The sequence below is a fragment of the Rutilus rutilus genome (genome assembly GCF_951802725.1).
Source record: "Rutilus rutilus genome assembly, chromosome: 6".
Taxonomy (NCBI): Eukaryota; Metazoa; Chordata; class Actinopteri; order Cypriniformes; family Leuciscidae; genus Rutilus; species Rutilus rutilus.
Window position 1 is genome coordinate 40,048,709 of NC_140214.1, and position 23,674 is coordinate 40,072,382.

General features: G+C 39.6%; 2 protein-coding genes across 2 annotated transcripts in view; one reads left to right on the forward strand and one right to left on the reverse strand.

Moving 5' to 3' along the window:
- The window catches only part of LOC311291359 (uncharacterized protein), a 796,365-nt gene that overhangs the window by 110,599 nt on the left and 662,092 nt on the right, over positions 1 to 23,674 (forward strand). The gene's annotated exons all lie outside the window — the stretch shown is intronic.
- Positions 1 to 23,674, reverse strand: part of LOC311291423 (uncharacterized protein) — a gene marked incomplete at its 5' end in the record, with an annotated part of 543,326 nt that overhangs the window by 13,989 nt on the left and 505,663 nt on the right. Inside the window, 2 exons of the mRNA XM_084410458.1 lie at positions 5,377 to 5,547; positions 5,818 to 5,991. Coding sequence (XP_084266584.1) covers positions 5,377 to 5,547; positions 5,818 to 5,991 — 345 coding nt within the window. The remainder of the gene's footprint in view (positions 1 to 5,376; positions 5,548 to 5,817; positions 5,992 to 23,674) is intronic.

The following is a 23,674-nucleotide window of genomic DNA, read 5'->3' on the forward strand; positions in this document are numbered from 1 at the left end:
GGCTGATAGAATCTGATTTTTCATCTCTTCAGCGAAGCTCACACATCGCTGGATTCGGAGAGAAAGAAGCCGCGCCATCTGAAAAAGCCTTTCAGCGGGATGAGCCACTGCACCTGAAGCCGCTGGCCGCGCTGTATTCAGCTGTATTCAGTGCAGTGAATGTGCCCGCTGTCCCGCTGTCCCGCGCCCACATTCACTCACAGACATGACAAGCCCCACGGGGGCTTCTCCCTCTCGGCGAACCGCCATAGAAGGGTCAAGCGCGGGCAGACTGCCCGCTGTGATCAGCGCGCCCCCTGCCTCAAATGTCGCAAGCACGGCATTTATGTTACAGCACACCGAAGCTCTTCGGTCGCCATGCGACCAGAGCTCACTCCTCATTCAACCCCTAGCCATTCGTTCAGATGCATGGGCAGAGCTTCCCGGGGTTTCAGAGTGGGTGCTGAACATTGTAAAGAGAGGCTATTCACTACAGTTCAGTGTAACTAAACTCGCGCGTCGAAACTACGGTGAAGAAAGAGGTAGCACACCTACTTCGAGCCGAAATCACAAAACTGTTGAGCAAAGGGGCCATAGAGCCTTTAGCTCAAGCTCAGAGCGAAGGGGGGCTGTACAGCAGATATTTTCTGGTACCGAAAAAAGACGGGGGTCTCAGACCCATACTAGATCTAAGACAGCTGAACAAAGCGCTTGCAAAACGCCAGTTCAGAATGCTCACAACCAGAAACCAGGCTTGTCCCTGGCACCCCGTACATTTACGATGTGCATGGACGCGGCACTCGCACCCCTGAAACTCCGGGGCATGTGAGTGTTTAACTACTTGGACGATTGGCTGATTCTGCGTCGAGTGTGGACCTCCGGTCTATTTCGTCTCAAGGTCGATCAGAAATGCGTCTCTGAATCCTTGGAGAGCAACCGACTGGTACCAATCAGGTGTAAGCCTGGGGACTTCCTCGAGTGTGAAGGTGGTGTCTACGAGTGCTGCTCGAGGGCAGACCGTTCTTCAGCCACTGGTCAGAACGGGAGAAGCTTCTGCATTTAAACTGCCTGGAAATGTTGGCGGTAGACAATGCGCTGACGCGTTTTTGTCCCCAGATAAGAGGACACCACGTCTTGGTCCACTCGGACAACATGTCAGTGGTGGCTTATATAAATCGCCAGGGAGGTATCAGGTCCCGAAACCTTTACAGGCTGACGGAACGCCTCCTGGTATGGGCTCAGCACAATCTGCGCTCGCTGAGAGCAGTGCACGTGCCAGGCCTTCTGAATATAGGACCAGACAGACTGTCCAGGGACAATGTTCCGACAGGAGAATGGTCTCTACACCCACAGACAGTCCAACTGCTGTGGAAGAAGTTCGGCAGAGCGAAGGTAGACCTGTTTGCGTCTCAAGAAAACACTCACTGTCCGGAGTTTTTTTCCAAGAGCAGGGATGCGCTGGCCCATGTCTGGCCCCGCTGCCCGCTCTATGCTTTTCCCCCCGTCACGCTCCTGCCTCAGGTATTAGAGCGATTAAAATGGATGCTCAGTGCTACTTGTGGCTCCGCTCTGGAAGAACCAGGTCTGGTTCCCAGTTCTGATGCAGCTGGCAAGCACTGCCCCATGGCCAATACCAGTGAGGAGGGACCTCCTCTCTCAGGCCAAGGGCTCGATTTGGCATCCTCGCCCAGAGCTATGGTCCCTACATGTGTGGGCTATCAACGGGTACCCGCTAACCTCCCGGTGGGAGTGTTAAAACACGATCACGCAGGCTAGGGCCCCGTCTACCAGACGGCTCTATTCCTCAAAATGGTCAGTGTTCTCTAGCTGGTGCACAGCTCGTGGCATATCACCCCCAGACTGTGGGGTGACGGAGGTTCTCTCCTTCCTACAAGAGCTGCTGGATAAGGGCAGGACCCCAGTCACTTGGAAGGAACGATTTAGTCATTTACACTTCCTTAAGGGAGCTAAGAGGCTGAATCCTCCTAGACCTCCTTCAGTCCCTGTGTGGGACCTTTCTACGGTTTTGGAAGCCATGAAAGGTGCCCCATTCGAGCCAATCCAAACGATAGATATTAAACACTTGTCTTTCAAGACAGTGTTTCTTCTGGCTCTCGCTTCAGTGAAGCGCATAGGGGACTTACAAGCGCTCTCAGTGAGCGCGACGTGTATGGAATTTGGGCCAAATGACTCGAAAGTCACACTCAAACCAAGGCACGGGTATGTTCCAAAATCCCTCAACACACCGTTTAGGGCACAGGTGATTTCCCTGTCAGCCCTGCCGGTCTCTAATGAGGAGAAGGACGCGAGCTTCCTTTGCCCGGTCAGGGCATTAAGGGCTTATGTGTCTCGCTCGACTGTCTTCAGACAGACGGAGCAGCTCTTTGTTTCGTTCAGCAGACGTTCTAAGGGACTAGCTGCATCGAAACAGAGTCTATCCAGATGGATAGTTGATGCTATAGCGCTGGCTTACACTTCTAAGGGCCTGCAGTGCCCGTTAGGTGTCAGAGCGCAGTCCACAAGAGGCATGGCCTCGTTGTGGGCCTGGTCCAGTGGGATTGCCTTGCAAGATATATGTATGGCGGCAGGCTGGGCCTCCCCGTCTACATTTATAAGGTTTTATAACCTAGAGGTTCCCGCCTTACAGGCTAAGCTGCTGTCGGTCTAATAAATCAGTATTGTCTGTTCTGATGCTATCGGCTCAGAATACTGAAACTGCTGAGCGCTGCTCGCTGATCGACTGAATAGCTCTATGGGCAGTGTGTAAGACCCACAATATTCATCAGTTCAGGCCGAGTTTTTCGCCCTGTCTGTATGGAATACTATTAATGTAATTTGCACCTTATAGGACGCTACTAAATCTGGGAAAAAATGCTGTTCTAGCCCCTTTTTTCCCGGACTCTCTGTGAGTCCCCTGGTGATCGTGCACTATATGAGCCCCGGGCACCTGCCTTTGGGACTTTGGTGTTGGATCTCAGCACGCACGCCGTTTTACATTGGGTTCCCCTAGCGTAAGATACTTACGCAGTACGAGAGACCTCTCGTAAGAGAACGTACTCGGTTACTAACGTAACATCGGTTCTCTCTAGAAGAGGGAATGAGTACTGCGTATCTTAGCCGTGCATGCAACACACCCTGGTTCGCTTCGGCGATGAAAAAACAGATTCTATCAGCCTGTCGAGCCATATTTGTAGGCCTAAGCCACGCCTGTTTCGGCGGGACGTGACGCAGTGGGAGCGAAGCGCCCTCATTGGATCTGACGTCACGAGAGGCCTCTCTCGATAGGCTGCTGCAGTTGCCGCAGGTCAGCCAATAGGCACGCGAGCTGTCTTGCCTATGTCTGCATGCTGCCGCAACGCGTTTTACATTATTACAAAATTAAGGATAATTTTTGGCTTCAGTATCTCGCGGGAAAAGGGATTTTCCCCTAGCGTAAGATACTTACGCAGTACGAGTTCCCTCTTCTAGAGAGAACCGAGATTACGTTAGTAACCGAGTACGTTTTGTTACATTTACACTTCAGCCATAAGTTTACATACACCTTGCAGAATCTCCAAAATGTTATTTTTATTTATTTTTTTAATAAGAAGGATCATAAAAACATTGTTTCTATTTAGTACTGCCCTGAAAAAGCTTTTTCACATAACAGATGTTTAATAGCCTAGTCCACTAGACAAAATACAAATACAAAATACAAGACAAATTACATAGGCTTGATTTTAATATTGTGTGTGAATGACCTGAATGATAACGGGTTTTTTTTGTAATGTTTGTTCATGAGGAAAAATCCTCCAGCTCCTGCACATTCTTTGCTTTTCCAGCATCTTCTGCATATTTGACTCCTTCCTAGCAGTGACTATGATTGTGAGATCCATCTTTTCACACTGGTGACAACTGAGGGACTCATACACAACTATTACAAACCCTGCAAACGTTTAGTGATGCTCAAGAAGGAAGCATTACGAGCCAGGGGGTGTAAACGTTTGAACTGGATCATTAGTGTAAATTGTTCTTATTTTGTTTAAAAATTCATTAATTTAATCCTGCCCTTCAGAGGCTAAATAAGATAATAGCATGTAAAACAAAATAAGAAAAATGTACACATCACCATCATCTTGCTCAAAAGTTTCCCCCTGGCTCTTAATGCATCGTGTTGCATTCTTGAGCATTATCTTGCAGATTCTGAAAGATGTACAGTTGGTAAACTTATGACTGTAACTATACATTGCAATCATTTTGTAAGGTTTCAAATATTAATTTAAGAGCTCAGTGGTGAGACCTTTCGCCGGAATTTGATTGACAGGTGATCTGACCAATCATAATGCAGATTAAAGTCAGTGGACTCGAACTTGAAAAATGGTGTGTATTGATTTCTTTTTGCAGTTCTGGTGTTCATTCATGTTTAATTTGTGCTATAACTAGAAGAGATTATCAGTTTACATGCTGCTTGAACTGAGGCCTACACATTAAAGCACCACAAAACAGTATTTATTGTTTGAATTTCATAAAAAATTAAAAAATGTGAAAGCTGACACTTTATTTCATTCCAAAAATAGCCTGCTCTGTCTTGTCTGTTGGCGCAATGTCAGTGTCCTCTTTGCTCTGCAACATGTGGAGTGAGAGCGGAATGGCTTGTTGTACGTAGCAACAGTAACTAAGAGGGGCGGGTCTTTGTGAAAGGTCAATTTCAAATTGTTTAAATCTTCGTGGACTCGGGCGGACTCGACTCGGATGTTAAGGACTCGGACTCAAGTCCGACTCGGCCCTCTTAGGACTCTGACTCGATTGTTAAGGACTTGGACTTGACTCGGACTCGACAAGGGTGGACTCGGACCCAACACTAAGTTATGATGTAACAAATCCTCGTTTACTGAAATCATGTGACTTTGGCAGTTTGATACACACTCCGAACCACTGATTCGAAACAAAATATTCATAAAGGTTTTGTAGCTTCATGAAGCGTGTTTCGAAAGCGCCCATCACTAGCGTTCAGTGGATCTTATTACAGACACTGATCACAGACTTTTAAAATGCACATGTTAAATTTTTACAAGTTACAGTATATGCTGCACCAAAATTACACATTTTACATTTTGTGAAATACAAACATTGAATTGAAAGCAGTTATGAACATTTCTGATTTTGATGTCACAGTAACTGAAATAATTATTGACCCATGATCAAACTGTCTGTCTTAACCAAATATTTAAAGCTTGATATCAAGTTTTAATTGTGTGTTTTTAATTTGCTGTTTAATTTTATTACTTTAAATTGTTGTGGCTCTGTGTGATGCTGAGGAAAAAACTGCTCTGACTCAAACAAATAAGGAAATATTATCATCAGCTAACATTACAGCTAAAAGTAAAGTAATATTATAAATAAATGAGCAATACTCACGTCAGTGTGTTGAGTTGACAGTGTTTATCCTGCAGTAGAGCAGTGATCTGATTCACTCGTGTGTCTCCTAGTTCATGTCCACTCAGATTCAGCTCTTTCTGGAGAAAAAGGTTTTTACCCACAACTCCATTCACATACTGACAGGCTTCCTCTGCAGCAGGACTCAAAAACCTGCAGAAGAGTACATTCAGTTCTCAACTAAATGTCTGTTGCATTACAAAAACGATTGATACGATAAAAAAAAAATCTTTGAACATTTAAATACACAAATAAATATACATTTAAAAGAAACTAGAGCGACACTCAGTCCTAAAGCAAACTCATAAGAACAGAAACGTCTCACAGAGCAGAAGGGCAAAAGCTCACTAGATCATGGTTTTCAGTATGAATAGAGAGTGTGAAACTAAGATCTTTCTGGCTTTTTATTTGATCCCGTCTTACCTCAGTGTCTCCAATTGACAGTCTGGATCCTGTAGTAAATCACTGAGCTCCTTCACTCCTGATTGTCCAGGATCATTTCCTGTGAGATCCAGCTCTATCAGGTGTGAAGGGTTTGATCTCAGAGCTGAAGCCAGAGCTTTATAACCTTCTTCTGTCACACTGCAGTTAGAGAGTCTAGAACAGGAATGAAAGCATTCAGCTGATTAATCAGTTAAACCTGAACAATATAAATCCTTAAACTTAAATTTTATTTTGTTCTTTGTACAAATGCATTGAAATTTAGATGCAAAAACTGACAACTGAATATGGAGGCAAACAAAAGGCACAGAAATCTTTAATATGTTAGACATTGTTAATGAAAAATTCATTGTTCTTGTGTCCATTCATTTAAACTTGTTGATTTCAATTGAGTGTGTGTAAAAGCATCTGACCATATATATTTCTGTGAGGGTTTTCTAACAGCTGAAGAAGGGACAGGAAGACAGGGTGATAAAAACTTACACCTGAGCACGAGAAAGGATCCAGCCAGGAGAATACAGGGGTCGTTTAACAATAAACAAGGGGTCCCATGCCATCCCCTTAGGGGATAAAGAACAGCAGGAGGTCATCTAGATTGTAAATGAAGGCCTTTTGGCTTCTCAGGGATAAAGATTGTAAATAAAGGCCTTTTGGCTTCTCAGGGACAAAGAACAGCATAACCTGCCCAGGGGGGGGGGGGGTAGAACCAGTCCATACTAGATGTCTTTAAGGAAATTTACAGAGACTAGGGAAAGGAGGAGTCAAGAATGTCAGAAACCTGTATAAAATGTCTCAGTTTTATTATGTCAGTAGGCTTTCTGTTTCACATCTGGGTGGCTGCGGTTGCGAAAAGATTCCTCAAAGAATAAAGCCTTTTCTTCTATATTACAATTTTGCCTTTTGAGTGTTCCTTAACCCTGTGATGCTGTTTTTCCCAGTGAGATAAAAAATTGCTTTAACAGCTGGTGTCAAGAAGAGGGATCCTGTGCGGACGCTTCTTCTCCTGGTCCTGAGAACGGATTTGACGGGAAAGTGCACAACCTCGGCAGCACTAGGCAGCCGTCTTATACCTCGACGGTTTGAGATAGAAACTCAACAGATTACGAGAGAGAGAGGCAAATACCCCACACTCAGGACCAGTGAAAGAAAAACTCCCACCAGGATTAAAAAAAATCCGCGACGATTGCGGGAAAAACAGAAAAGCATCTCTGGGTAAGAAACGGCAAAATTGTTTTATTGAAGTTGAGTGTAATTTGATAATTGTGAGTGAACGTGAACCATATTGGCTGAGTTTTGCTTTTTGGTACGGGCGAAAGTTGATTCAGGGGAATCACAATTTTTTTGGGGGTAAGGGAATTGATCTGAGGAATTCGAATCAGTTTCTACCTCACTTAGCTCGTTGGTGGACGGAAAGCCCACAGGTGATTCAGGGGAATCACAGATTCAGGGGAATCACAGATTCAGGGGAATCGCAGTTATTGATTAATTAGTTTTACTCAAAAGTGCTAGTAACCGATTTAGGTGGACGGAAGAGCCACGTCAAATCAGAATTAATCGAGCGCTGGAAAGTGCTTATAGGAAGTTTTTGAGTGAAACGTAATTACAAACCACCCGACCGATCTTGGGGTAAGGGAAAGATCGGGTCTGTTGAAGACGTTTGACAGATACTGTAAGACACGTGTCGAAATTGTGAAATCCAGAAGGGAGATTCAGCCAAAATGGGGTCATCTAACAGTAAAGTAGATCATTTTTATACACCAATTTTCTGTTAAAAGAGAAATAATGATGGTGGTAAATGTAAATGTATTTCCCCGAGGCGGGAACCTTGAGTAAGATAAGACTCAATGTTGTAAAAGAATCAATAGAAAAGAACGAGGGAAAACAGAATGGTTGTTGTGTGTGTGTTAAACGTGTGTAAAGGATCTTTATGTGTGGCTGATGAAACTTTGAGCAAAGCAATGACTGATAATTTGAGCAGTGTTGTGAATGATGAGCATATGAGATTGTACAAAGTAGTCTACAGGGTTTTCTGAAATGCTAACTTATCCGTTACTAGTCAGAAAGGGTTGTTGAAGTTTGTTCATGAGTGTAAAACTGTGAACGGACAGTGAATTGTTGGATGGGAAAGAAGCAGATAAAAGAGAACAGAGTCGATGCAGAAGGAACTGACATGTAGGGGAAGATAGGATGTTTTTTTTTCCTGATGGAAACAGTGAATTGTTGGATTGAGCACATGCAGAAGGAACTGACATGTAGGGAACGATAGAGTTCATGGAACTATTTATGAACGCCTGATTAAGTCAAATTAAGTTGAAATGGTACGAAAGGTGAGTTTTAGATGGAAATGGGGCGTTGAGTATGATTAACAGGGATTGGCATGATATAAGGATAAGGAATGTTTCATTAAGTAAAACGATTGTCTTTTGAACCTAAAGGGTCCAGCTATGCTGGGAGTACAGCAACAGCGCTTGCTTGTTCAAACCAGCTTCTGAATGTTAAATGTATACTTGTTTTGTATGTGTTGTTGATGATAATATCAAATTAGAAAATGTCCAGAGATTGGATATTTTGTTGATATTAAGCCATTTAAGGAAATATATTGTTTTATAAAGGAAATTATGGGTTGGAGATAATTTCCCCAGACACGTGTGACCAAAGTTAATCAGAAACTTTGTGAAACCCGTTTAGAATATTTAGATTTTCCGTGTCGCTTATGAAAATTAATGTTCTGCCAATAATGACGATGTGAATGCTTTATTGTATTAATGTTATGAAAACAAGGGTATTGAAGAATAGATTGCCATACTTTTGTAACAAGAGTTGAAGGTGCAAGCGGCTAAGATAGCTGTCTGTGTAATTTAGAGACTGAGAAGATTTAGAGAATCTTGTGATTTCTGTGGAACAGTAGAGATAAGTGGGACTGAATAATGATAATATTAAGTTGAATCTGCATACTAATCATTTGAATAAGCTATCAAACCAGTGTTAATGAAATTAATGACATGCTAAATTTCTTTATACTGTATGAAGAGTAACTGAATAGTCCTGATACAAAAGAGAGCAAATGCTGTAAGCAGTTTTGCTCACGCTCTGAAGAGAATTGCAGATGATGTTTAGTAAAAGTTTGATTGTAATTAGAAAGATAAATAGTAACTTGACTGGCTCCAAACAAAGAAAGTGCCAAACTAACACAAATGTAAAGAAAAGTCTGTGTTAATATGAGTTAGAAAGTAGATCAGTGTTAATATGATGAAGATTGTGATTCGGCTATTGTAATTGAATTTGCAGCTGGGACAGTGGGGGAAAATGCAGAGAACTTATCAGTGGCTCTGTTTGCATTTCCTGAATAGGAACGCTCTGCTTCAGGGGCGTAAAGTAGGGTGGAGATGTTAGAAAGATAAAAGGCAGAATAACAGAGAGTGTTTTATTGCAGTCAGCTGGGTCATTCAGTGACTGTAAATGCCCACTGTATGACTGTAAAAGTAAATGAAGGAGAAAAGAAAGTTGATAGATGGAACTTTTGAAAGTTGTTAAGAAGATTGAAAGATATTAAGTGTAAGGAATTCCTTTTGAAAGGAAAAGAACTATAAAAAGTACCGGTTGACGTAAAATTACAGATGAGCTAAATGAGTTGCAAAATATTTTAAAAGTACCGATCACTAAAAGGATGATTGTGTTTTGAATGAAACGCTTTGATAAGGTTTTAGATGATATAGAGAGACAAATCTAACGAATGATTTATAGTGATAATCATAAAATGTATGACAAGCAGAGAGCGCAGCCTCAAAAGTTAGTATGAACCATAGAAGCAGATTGATAAACTCCTAGAGAAAACATTGAAGTCGGGTATTAAATTATGGTAATTGAAAATAAAATTGAAATGAAATTTGAAACGTTATTAAGAACTAGAATAATTATTATTTCTTTAAGATAAAATAAACAGAAGCAGTGTTACAGGATTAACAGTTGCTAAATGTAAAATGTGTAAAAGGCATTTGATTAAACAAAGGCTTGTTAATGTTGATTTTAAAAGATAAGAATGTGATTTGGCCAAAACAGGTTTGCTTATCTAAATCTGGCATGTGCTGTAACTGAAACTGCCACAGTTTCAGTGCAACAGAGACTCATTCGGAGTGGATATTTGTAATGTCTAAATTACAATACATGTAATTTATGGAAAAGATGCCTTAAGATGGGCTACAGTTAAAGAAAAGATGGCAGATAAAGTCTGAAGTTAAAGGTTTATGAGAATGCAGTGTACCAGTCCTGATGCCTCAAGAGTCTCTCTCTCATTCAATGTCAGCTGAGAGCTGTTTTCTGAGGCTGTGTAAAGCACAGTGTTTCAGTTGAACAGATTCATAGATGCGGAAAAGCTAAGGCAGTTCAGATTTGACAAATTTAGAGGACAATTTGTAAATGTTTTAGAAGTAAACCTGAATGACTTTAGAAGTCTTTACAATAACACTGTTTAGGACTTGCTTATTTTAGGACCAGAGACTTTTAGCTCTCATTTTAGCTTCCACCATAAAACAGGGTCGATGGCTCCGGCAGCAGAAGTAACAGTACACTGAATGTACGATTGTGATCTAAATTCACTGACTATAATCAGGTTGCTACCTTTAAGATGATTAATGAATTTAAGTGATTAAATACTGTTGTTATTAACCTGTCTCCCTGTGAACACTATTAGGTCAGAATGGCTCTGATGACTCTTGAATGCGCCTTTTCCTAAGCTCCAGAAAACAACAGATTATGTTGAAGAAAACGGTCACAGATTCTGTGATGGGAAAAAGCGGTTACCAGTGTGTACGAGTGATTACTTCAACGACGGGTACGATCTTTTAGGCCAAAAAGACAACCTAAGACAGAAGGGTCACGCAAAAACACTGGGCATTTCCTGATGGAGGTGTTTTTTTTTATGTGAGAAAGGTATTAGAGTTGAGCGGTGACTGTGAGGCCAGCAGCATCAGCAAACCATTGAGAGGCGAGATGAGCTGTAAGAAGTTACGGCCGTCTGACCCAGAAAATGTGAGTTCCTCTATATACCACTCACCAGAAACCGCGTTGATTGAATGGCTTGTTTTTCTGACAAGTGTCTGCAACTATGCCAGGGGACAACACTCTGAAGAAAAGACAATTATAGGTTAAGAGCTGATCTGAATGGGCATTCAGGAGCCAGCAGAGACCATTGAACTAGTGGTTATCTGTTGTGGAGACAGCTTTAAAAAAAAAAAAAAAAAAAAAAAAAAAAAAAAAAAAAAAAAAAAGTTGTAATGTTAGTTGCCTGATGAGCAAGGAAAACACAGAGATTTGTGTCGATGCTAAACTAATGTGTCAGTTCTGACTCCTGTAGATCATTTAGACATGACAAAGGACCACTATAAGACATGGTGGTGGCTAAAGATGACTCAAGAGAATTTTCTGGAAAACAAAGGTTAGGTAAATTGAGTATTTAAACTAAAGATAACCTTAGAAAAGATCATAGAACGATTGAATATGACTATGATTATTTTAGTTACAGTCCTAGGAGGCTGTTGAAAAGATTAAAAGTCTTATAATGAAAGAGAAAGAGACTGCTTGAGTGGAGGAAGAGGATGGTACTCTGTCTGTTCTTCTGTTATCAGTCAGCCAAAGAAAGCTGGAGCAAAATAAGATAATGAACCAAAACAATCCAGCTGACTTTTCTAAAATCAGATGGATAATGAACAGACATGCTTTGAAACTGGTTAAGAGGCCATAAAAACATTAGATAAAAGATACAGGAAAATGTAAGGTTAAAATGTCATTTAAAATTTGAATCCTTTTAGATAAAAAGATATTAATAAGAAATATGAGCGGTTCATAGTCAGGGAAGAGTGTGAGTGTGAATTCATGTTTTGTACAGTATGTGTTAGTTTAGGACAACTGTTCTGTCTGAATAGTGTGTATAAATTTGTCATTAACCTCTGGAAAGAGTGTTTTAGCATTATAGATGGGTTAAGGCGAATGACAAATTTGAAATTTTGAAATTGAAATTTCACAAAGCTGAGGATTGTGAGTCAATCTGATGAGAAGGCAACACAGAACAGGATGAGCTTTAAGTTGATTGATCATCGAGCTCTGTCTATTAATTATTATTTTGGTCATTCATGATGTGCAGTAGATTTGAATTACTTTCTGGACAGGTTTAAGTATTGATAAATTAGAATTGTGAAGTCGTAGATAGCCGTCAGTCATGTGTTGAGAAAAAGTTATAAATTTGACAGCAACAAACACGTACAGTAGGCTAAGTAAATATCAGATTATCCAGAGAGCCCTTAACAGTTATGTATTGTAAAAAGGGGAAGATTGTTATTCGACTGACGTTGACGAAGTGTAGTGACGTTGACAAAGTGTACACGACCTGACCTGACCAATTGATGACCTGGAGAATGTTCGTAGATGACAGCTGATTAAGAGACCAAACAATAGGGTTTAGGGGCCATTGCCTTAAAACAATTTGATAAGAAGATGAAATTGTGGTTTTAAGTAATATTTTTATTTCAGAGGCAGAGAAAGATGTCTAAAAGAAATTTGGCTTAAGGACAACGTTTGGGTTAGCAAACTTTATCCAAACAAATGTTACCAAATAAATATGAACAAATATTGCAGTTTTCTATAGCTCAAACAGTAGAGCGTTAGCGCTTGTAACGCCAAAGTCATGGGTTCAATTTCCGAGGGAAAGCAAGAATTGATAAGAATGTAAATGTGTACCTTGAAATGTAAGTCGCTTTGGATAAAAGCGTCTGATAAAAGTAAGAGAATTTTATTATGTTAGATTTATGCACGAGATGGGTGTTGGGCATCAAGAGGAGGATGAATATGCTCATGGCGGGAACAAGAGAACGCACAGTAAAACAAGTGGTCAGATGAGTCTTTGAACTTTTTAGTATGGATAATTTGTATTCAGGCCACAAACAAAGACATTTCGGCCTCACAGGTGGGAAAAACAGTAAATCCAGGGGGGAAGGGCTAAACCCATTGTCTTCACAGCAGGCTGAGAGGTTATCTAGCTTTGACCTCATCGGTATATGAGGACAGTAAAAGTCCAGGAGGGGTTTATTTGAAGAACTTTATTTGTATTAACCAGCTAGATCTGGTTTACTAAGGGGTTCACATTTGCTGAAAGCCATCGCACAGGTGGGAAGATAAATGTTGGGAGGACATTGGGTTTAATTGTGTGTATTGTTTGTATTTTAAGTGTGCTAATAACAAGAATTGTTTTGACAGGAAACGCCGGAGCAGAAGTGGCAGCACAGCAGACAAAAGAAAACTATGTGACAATAACCTCAACATTTGTTTTTCTTTACAGAAGATGCAGACTTTTGCGCATGGCATGAGCAAAGTGAAGAAACAGTGCCTCACCCTGTGTAATGCCTAACTTAAAATTTTCATTTTGCAGGATGTCAGGATGGATTGAACCAAACAGAACTGATTCTGTATTGTTTTGTTAACATGAACAACATGGGTTGAATGTTTTTTTCAGGGGAACAAGGACCCTGAGTGCTATTCAATGAGCAAAAATTATCTGGTGACAATAGTGTTTCAGGCTGTTGAATCCACAGGTCACACCAAAGGGACGACAAGACAAGCGGTCACTAACAAAATCACTTAAGGCCTCCATTCGCAGGTGACAGTAGACAGTAAATGACTCAAGGATATGCGCTAGAACATACCTCTCCTGCCAACGTTGGAAAAAGACCATTTCAACAGCACACAAAGTGTCATATTGGTGAAGATGGAACGTCCATGAGGCAACGAGATGATCAACATATCTGGAGAAAATGTTGACCAATTAATGGTTGAAGAAAAGTTTTGCGATTTTATTTGATTGAATCAAATTAGGGCTTAGTATTGATATACATGAAGGGTATAACTGTTCTTGAATTAAGACTTGAATTAATTCTATTCTTAAGGATTCAATAGTAAAATGGGTTTGATTGATTTTAGAAAATAGAAATGAATTTTTATTATTTTATTGGTTATCAGAGAATGATAAACAGGGGGGAGATGTTAATGAAAAATTCATTGTTCTTGTGTCCATTCATTTAAACTTGTTGATTTCAATTGAGTGTGTGTAAAAGCATCTGACCATATATATTTCTGTGAGGGTTTTCTAACAGCTGAAGAAGGGACAGGAAGACAGGGTGATAAAAACTTACACCTGAGCACGAGAAAGGATCCAGCCAGGAGAATACAGGGGTCGTTTAACAATAAACAAGGGGTCCCATGCCATCCCCTTAGGGGATAAAGAACAGCAGGAGGTCATCTAGATTGTAAATGAAGGCCTTTTGGCTTCTCAGGGATAAAGATTGTAAATAAAGGCCTTTTGGCTTCTCAGGGACAAAGAACAGCATAACCTGCCCAGGGGGGGGGGGGGTAGAACCAGTCCATACTAGATGTCTTTAAGGAAATTTACAGAGACTAGGGAAAGGAGGAGTCAAGAATGTCAGAAACCTGTATAAAATGTCTCAGTTTTATTATGTCAGTAGGCTTTCTGTTTCACATCTGGGTGGCTGCGGTTGCGAAAAGATTCCTCAAAGAATAAAGCCTTTTCTTCTATATTACAATTTTGCCTTTTGAGTGTTCCTTAACCCTGTGATGCTGTTTTTCCCAGTGAGATAAAAAATTGCTTTTACAACATCAACATCACTTTCGAGATTACAATTATTAAAAAAACTGTGTAAGCCCGTTTATCGGTCCAAATGGGGGTTTCTGCCTGAACGGGTGAAGATCTCTGCGTGTTACTGTCTTTCCGTGTGGCAAAGTAATTTAATTCCATTTAAGCTTTTATCTGACTCCATTTTATATCTGACTCCATTTTAAGTTAGATTGCCAATTGGTTATTGGTCAATTATATAACAATACATTTGATTGTTCTATTTAACTCTTTACTTATATTGTACCCATTCATATTAGGAAGCTATGTCGCTCAGAGGTCCTCATGCCTTGTTTAACGTGGGTCTCACGATCACAATCTCGCCAGCTTCGGTCACTAAACAGAGGTAATTGCTATATACCTGAGATTGGTCATATTCACGCTTACACAATCAAAGAAACTTTGGTATAGCCCCCGTGATTGCATACACTTGAAATTAAAGTAACGTTTACTTCAGTAGAGGTAAGGCCACTACTACAGATGTAAGTCAACCAACTTTACTTGTCTGGTTTCCCACGTACACTTATCCAAAGTAACAAATTAAAACAGAGGTAAGACACACCCAGATTTAGGTTGGTCACTTGCTGCCCTAAATGGAAATTCACTTCTTGTCTTTGCAAAACATGTACACTTGAATTAGCGCCAAAATATTAGTCGTCACTAATCTGACGCAAAACTTGCTGTAAAATACGAATCCGTTTAATCTACTTGGGAAAACAATTTCAGAGTCAGTCGGAATAAAATCAAATGTAACAATTTATTATGTCAGGTAAATGTATCATGCCAATTACATAATCAGTTCAAAGGTAATAAATACAAAACATCAAATGCTCTGGAATAAAAAGAGATGATGCTAACCTGACATTATAAAATACATGATGTGGAGTGCCTGCATACACTCTGCATCACGGGCTAATATGAGTTTCAAATCACCACAAGCCTTCTTCAGCATCTCCCTAAATACTCAGACCAAGGCAGAAACCTCTTTTCAAATGTAAACATGAGTTCACAGTGGGAATTTGCATTAATCACCGTCCCAGACTTACTGGGGATGGAAGTTGAGGGAATGATGTGTAAATTGGCAGGTGATCAACTGAAGTGTGATCGTGTCTCGAATGGGGATAGTAATATAGCAAGAGAGTTCAAATGTTAATTTCCTTTGTTTTCTCAGAGAGTTGCCCTCTCTTCCAGTTCTTCCATTTTATCCAGTCTTACAACTGTACAGGTCTGAAAGTCTGAGATCTGAATGTTCCACAACAAGTAACCTGAAAATGGTTGGAAAATTTGAAAATTTAAGTTTGGGAATGGCCTAATTAAAGTCCAGACTTCAACTCCATTGAAATGCTGTGGAAGTATGTGAAACACAGCTCATGCTGGAAAGTCCACAAATGTCACTGAGCTGAAGCAGCTTTGTAAGGAGGAGTGGGACAAATGGACCAAAATACCTTCACAGTGGTGTAAAACACTCATAAACTAGAGGAAGTGTTTAGTCGAGACTAGCTGCAAAGCTAAAAGCAGAATCAAAGATACACAGCTCCCTCAAAAGCACTAAAATACATTAATCCTGTCACATAAAATATTAAGAGATGTGATTTCTACCAGATATCGCCCTCCATTCTGTGGCAGATTTACAAGCTCTGACAGAATTGGAATTCTGACTCAACACTAGGTATGCAAGTAATGATTACATCACTTAAGTATAAATTACTATAAACAAAAACAGCACAATTTAAGTGTTAACATAAGTAGAATATATATATATATATATATATATATATATATATATATATATATATATATATATATATATAAAATACTTTATCCAGTAAATATTATAATCCCTTGAAAATTAGCCCATGATTTACTCACCCTCAAGTCATCCTAGGTGTATATGACATTCTACTTTCAGACGAATACAATCGGAATTATATAAAAAAAAATGTCCTGGCTCTTCCAAGCTTTATAATAGCAGTGAATGGCTGTATATTTTTCAAGTCCATCAAAGTATGAAAAACTCGATGAAAAAACACAACAACAATAAAATAGCACAATGACAGGATTGATATGGTATACCCATGTTGTAACAAATAAATAAAAGATCTTTGAATTTTTCACAAAAGTTATCTTGCGCTTTTGTCTCCGGCATCGTCCTGTCATTCATTGCACCTCACTCTAGTCATGTGACTCATGTGGCTCAACTTACCTCAGTATCTCCAATTTACACTTTATATTCTTCAGTCCAGTGCAGAGCAGCTTCACTCCTGAATCATGCAGATTATTATTGTTCATGTTCAGCTCTTTCAGATTGGTATCTGATCCAAGAACTGCAGCCAGAGCTGAACAGCTTTTGTCTGTTAAGTTACAATCATTTAACCTACAATAAGTCACAACACAGAATTAGATGGAACACATACAACACATTTTCTATATACAAATATTAACCTGTTAACCGTTGCCAGTGCGCCCGCGCACTGAAGCGTTATTTATTTATTTAATTCAAAATTACTATCAGATTTAATGTTATACCTTGACAAACTATACATAATTAAAAAGATATAATACTCAAGTTTCAGTATTTGACCACTATTGTATTCTGAGAAACTCATAGTGACAGTTATGTCTTAATTTGTGTCAGGAGTTATGAAATGAAAAAATGAGTCGATACCTTTAATATGAATTATGCGCGTCAGCCGCTTTCATTCATAAAAAACTCCGTGCTGTCGTCATGACAGCGATACACAAAACAACGTCCTTCAGGGCTTTAGCTCAAAAATGTGCAGATTTGGAGAAATATTGATAGATTCTCATAGATTTACATCATATTTCTATAGACAGGAATAATATTTATTGAATTTATACCCAAATGCGTCGATGTAATCTTTATGAGCATTTGGTATTCCGATACTGTGTTTTTTAATTCATACCAATAGCCTGAGGGCGCTACATGCACAATAATAGTCCATATATGGAACATGAAGAAGAGCCATGACCATGTGACATTCCAGGACGTCACTGATACCTGACTGATACACACAAAGCTAACGAGATCGCGCTGTAACATGCAGATACAGACGTTTTGAAGACAATAAACATGATTGCACTGATATTTGAGTTACCTGTGTTTTTCAAGCCATGCCAGGTATTTTCATAATAATAGATTATATTTATAATGTAATGCTAATCTATATAGACTATCATTGTGCAGAACACTATCCAATAGTATATTTTCTGTCTGATTTTTTTTTATCTGAAGCCAAATTAGATCACAGAAGATTATTTAAAATACTCAACGTGCGTTAAAAAGTAAGTTTAGAGCACAAACATGGTTTTAATCTCATAAATTGTCGTGTATTGATGGTGTGCTAAGCTAACATGCTAGCTAGCCCTAGGTGCACCTGCTACCTAGAAGTTATACTTTTATTATTTTTTGAATGCTACCTGAAATGTGTCTTTATTCAAGAAATGCATTTGATACAGTTTAAAATGTGGGGTAAACTTTGAGAAAAGAAATTAGGGACTGAAACCCTATGAATAGCCTGTGAATAGCCAGTCGTTAGTAGCTATAATGCAGACAAAAGAAATGCATATTTCGAGCCATAACCAGGCTGGAGAGATGTGAATGTGTGCAGGGGGAGACTGAGACTGAATGGGGATCGTCTGCACCACAAAACAATAGAGACAATATACTGGATAGATGGTTAGAAGATGACAATAAACATCAGTAGCATTTTAGCGTCAAATCAAAATAAAGTCATTTGACATGGTCTTGAAAAACATTTAACTAAATACAGAGTTTTGGACTTATTATCTTCAGATTTTAAACATAGAATGTTTAGACATATGGCTTTAGCTGTAGTGCATTTCTAGATTGCTCCAGTGCCAACTTCAATTTTATTTTCATGAGGATGTTTCATAAAAATTAATTTCTAATAATTTTACAAAACTTTAAAGCTATTTATAACAATTTTTGTCATTATGACAATAATTAATTCTACATTTACAATAAACTGCCAGGTATCAGCTTTCAAATGAGATCATACTTGTGCTTTTAATGCAAAGGGTTCATGAACTGTATCTGTTTCAGTTTGGGTATGTCATTTCTGGGGATTTTTCAAAAGTGGGGTTGCAGCTTAACAGGTTAAATAAATTTTTTATTTATTTTTTACTTAAACAGCATATACAGCAAAGAGGCTGAGTTAAACTAGCATTGTACTAGCATTAAACTAAAATGTCAACCGTAACAGATTTTTTTATTCCGTGTATACCGCGACATGTAAATAAGTGGGCGTAGTTAACTCACATGCAGCGTGCGTGAGACTGAGACACTGAGATTTGTCAAATAAACATGAAGAAAGCAGATCAAAAGGATCCACAAGGGAATTACGTTTTCTAAAGGGTTGTTGTTAACGTGATATTTTCGGGGAAAAAGGCGCAGCAGTGTAGAGCAACCATTGACAGTTTAGAGGAGTGCACGATCGGAACCCAGATAGAAGACGGATGTGGGCCACTTCAGGCAATGATGCGGCACTTCAGGCCTACTTATGGCCCGGACCAAATGTGTCTGAGCCTGAAGTGGCCCACATGTAAAATGGCAAATATGGCCCAAATATTTTAAATCACATGTGGGCCTTTTTAGGCAAAGATGCGGCACTTATGGCAATGTGTAATCTGAATGTGAGCCTAGAGTGGCCCATATGATAAATAATGAATATGGCCCAAATATCACAAACCAAATGTGGGCCACCTATGGCAAAAACGTGGCACAATCAACAATAACTAATCTGGATGTAAACCAAAAATGGCCCACATATGTTTCAGCAAATGTGGCCCAGTTTTCTTAAAACACATCTGGGCCAGTTTTGGCAAAGATATGGCACAGTGGCACTGTCTCATCTGGATGTGAGCCAAAAGTGGCCCACATATGATGCTTCAAATGTGGCCCAGTTATCTTAAACCACATCTGGGCCAGTTTTGCAATGATATGGCTTAGTGAGCACTGGCTCATCTGGGTGTGAGCCAAAAGTGGCCCACATTTGATTCTCCAAATGTGGCCCAGTTATCTTAAAACACATCTGGGCCAGTTTGGGCAAAGATATGGCTCAGTGAGCACTGGCTCATCTGGATGTGAGCCAAAAGTGGCCCACATATAATGCTGCAAATGTGGCCCAGTTATCTTAAAACACATCTGGGCCAGTTTGGGCAAAGATATGGCTCAGTGAGCACTGGCTCATCTGGGTGTGAGCCAAAAGTGGCCCACATATAATGCTGCAAATGTGGCCCAGTTATCTTAAAAAACATCTGGGGCAGTTTGGGCAAAGATACGGCTCAGTGAGCACTTGCTCATCTGGGTGTGAGCCAAAAGTGGCCCACATATGATGATCCAAATGTGGCCCAGTTATCTTAAAACACATCTGGGCCAGTTTTGGCAATGATATGGCTCAATGAGCCCTGGCTCATCTGGATGTGAGCCAAAAGTGGCCCACATATAATGCTGCAAATGTGGCCCAGTTATCTTAAAACACATCTGGGGCAGTTTGGGCAAAGATACGGCTCAGTGAGCACTTGCTCATCTGGGTGTGAGCCAAAAGTGGCCCACATATGATGCTGCAAATGTGGCCCAGTTATCTTAAATCACATCTGGGCCAGTTTTGGCAAAGATATGGCTCAGTGAGCACTGGCTCATTTGGGTGTGAGCCAAAAGTGGCCCACATATGTTTCAGCAAATGTGGCCCAGTTATCTTAAAACACATCTGGGCCAGTTTTGGCAAAGATATGGCTCAGTGAGCACTTGCTCATCTGGGTGTGAGCCAAAAGTGGCCCACATGTGACGATCCAAATGTGGCCCAGTTATCTTAAAACACATCTGGGCCAGTTTTGGCAATGACTTGGCTCAGTGAGCACTGGCTCATTTGGGTGTGAGCCAAAAGTGGCCCACATATGTTTCAGCAAATGTGGCCCAGTTATCTTAAAACACATCTGGGCCAGTTTTGGCAAAGATATGGCTCAGTGGCACTGGCTCATTTGGGTGTAAACCAAAAGTGGCCCACATATGATGCTGCAAATGTGGCCCAGTTATCTTAAAACATATCTGGGCCAGTTTTGGCAAAGATATGGCTCAGTGAGCACTGGCTCATCTGGGTGTGAGCCAAAAGTGGCCCACATATGATGATCCAAATGTGGCCCAGTTATCTTAAAACACATCTGGGCCAGTTTTGGCAAAGATATGGCTCAGTGAGCACTTGCTCATCTGGGTGTGAGCCAAAAGTGGCCCACATATGATGATCCAAATGTGGCCCAGTTATCTTAAAACATATCTGGGCCAGTTTGGGCAAAGATGTGGCTCAGTGAGCACTGGCTCATTTGGATTTGAGCCAAAAGTGGCCCACATATGATGCTCCAAATGTGGCCCAGTTATCTTAAAACATATCTGGGCCAGTTTGGGCAAAGATATGGCTCAGTGAGCACTGGCTCATCTGGATGTGAGCTTAAAGTGGCCCATATGATAAATAATGAATATGGCCCAAATATCACAAGCCAAATGTGGGCCACCTATGGCAAAAACGTGGCACAATCGACAATGACTGATCTGGATGTAAACCAAAAATGGCCCACATATGTTTCAGCAAATGTGGCCCAGTTTTCTTAAAACATATCTGGGCCAGATTTGGCAAAGATATGGCTCTGTGAGCACTGGCTCATCTGGGTGTGAGCCAAAAGTGGCCCACATATGATGCTCCAAATGTGGCCCAGTTATCTTAAAACATATCTGGGCCAGTTTGGGCAAAGATATGGCTCAGTGAGCACTGGCACATCTGGGTGTGAGCCAAAAGTGGCCCACATATAATGCTGCAAATGTGACCCATTTATCTTAAAACATATCTGGGCCAGTTTTGGCAAAGATATGGCTCAGTGAGTACTGTCTCATCTCGATGTGAGGCAAAAGTGGCCCCCATTTGACATGGCAAATATTGCCCAAATAATTAATTACAATTTGGGAAATATATACGGCACAGTCAGCATTGCAGGGTGTAAGTCTAACTTGGCTCACATTCGACGTGGCAAATATTCTTTGTGTTTCCCAAAAATTAAAACCTACGTGGTAAGTCCATTTCTGGATTGGATGCCACACTTCTGAAAATGGCTAATTTAGCTTAAAAGGGACAAAGATTGAAACTGTAATGGCCTGAATATTTGTTAAACATTTTTTTAACAACATTTAACAATATTTTTTGGTATGGATGGAGTAGACACTTAGGCTGGATGTGAGGCTACATGTACTTACATCTATGACATATATGCTATTGCTAACATATGTTTTGTAGGTACAGTGTCTAGAAAAATTCAAGTGTCTAGGTTCAAACTTATGAAGACTTTTTATGGTTTTGGGATGTGCAAGAAGATACTTTAGTTGCTGTTTGTGCAAAGCTTGGGGCACAATGATTTTGCCAAGTACATGCTCCTGTATCAATATATTTTGTTGATCTTGGAACAACATTCCTGTCCATAAAAATAGTCCTAACCCTAACCCTAACCCTAACCCTAAACCTACAATCAGAGGGAAATGATAATAACATTGATCTAAAAGCATGGTTGTAAGCCTAAACTTGACACAACTGCAATCTTCAAATCTAATTGGTCGAATGCTGTTCCAGGATCAACAAAGATGTTGAGCCAGGAACATGTTGTAGCCTACTCGGTGTAACCTTGCTTATCTTGCTAGCAGTGTCATCTAACTTCTAGTGCAGACCTGGACAAACTTCCACTGGGGCCTCAAGATGACTTAAAATTATGACAAAACTAAATCCACCAAAAATCAAGATATTTCTCATTATTTGGCTATTTTTATAACAAATGTACAGGATTTGTTGTGGAGAATATAAGGGGACATTGAAGTCAAAAAGGTTGCGATTCACTGTTCCTAGGTGTGTCAAAGTGACCCCACAAAGGGTTATATTTTAAACTCCCTTAAAATATTTAAATATGTAAAATATATATATATATATATATATATATATATATATATATATATATATATATATATATATATATATATATATAAACAATATTTTATTCTAAATAAACCTTAAATTTTTCTTACATTTCTGGCTAAATATAATTGACATTTATACAACTGTCATCTTTAGGCTATAAACAATCTTTATTAAAGATTAAAAAATTATAATACTAATTGACACTATAATTGATGAAATACAATTAAATGAAGATGACAAATCAGCAGAACCTGCTATGAGAAAATATTATTTTGATATGTTGTCTTGAATACTTTTTCAAAGCCCTGCATTCATGACAAAATGTTCCCACTTTTTTGCTGATTAGAGATAAGATCCATTATGTTTAAATATAATATTTACTGCATTTGTAGTTGTCTGTGAAGAAAAAAAAAATCTAACTGACGATTTTCCAGTTCACGGCCCTTTAAATTTAAACGTTGCCGGAAAGCGCGAAAAAGGCGCTCAAAACCAAAACGTCAGAGGATTGTCAGGAGGACGGAGGACGGATACCGGTACTGCAAAAAGTCAAGGTAAGACATAATCGATAAATGTTTCTTTTTGTTAGCGATTGCTTCGTTATATCAAGTTGGAGTCTGCATGTTGTGTTATATAGAGTCGATGGAATAATTTCTATTCGAAGTTACATTATTTTGGCAGTTCAACTCTAAGCTAGATCTATTATGGTTGTCACGAATGCGAAATGAACAAGTATCGATTGCTCGGCGCGCCATTAACGTTACATTTAGATTTGCTCATGTTGCTCCCTATCACTCTCCCAACCTTTAGTCAGTTCTGCACGGTTAAAGTATTTTAAAACTCGTGTCTTATTTTGGCACAACAATGAAAAAAAATAAAAATAATATAGTGTAATTTGACATTCTTGTTTATATACATTGGACATAATACTGCACTAGTTGTATTACTTTGTGACAGCAATGTTTCATTAACCCTAGGACTAATGCACAAATAAATAAAAAAACGACATGCTTTTTCTTACAATAAAAGCTTGATTACAAAGTAACAATAATAGATGTTTTGGGTTCAGGTAGACTTTTTAAAAGTTGGGTCAGGTATTAGGCTATTCCTCTATGTATTTCACATTTTTATTATACCCTAGTAATTATAAAATTAACGTTAGTTGGCCTGCTTT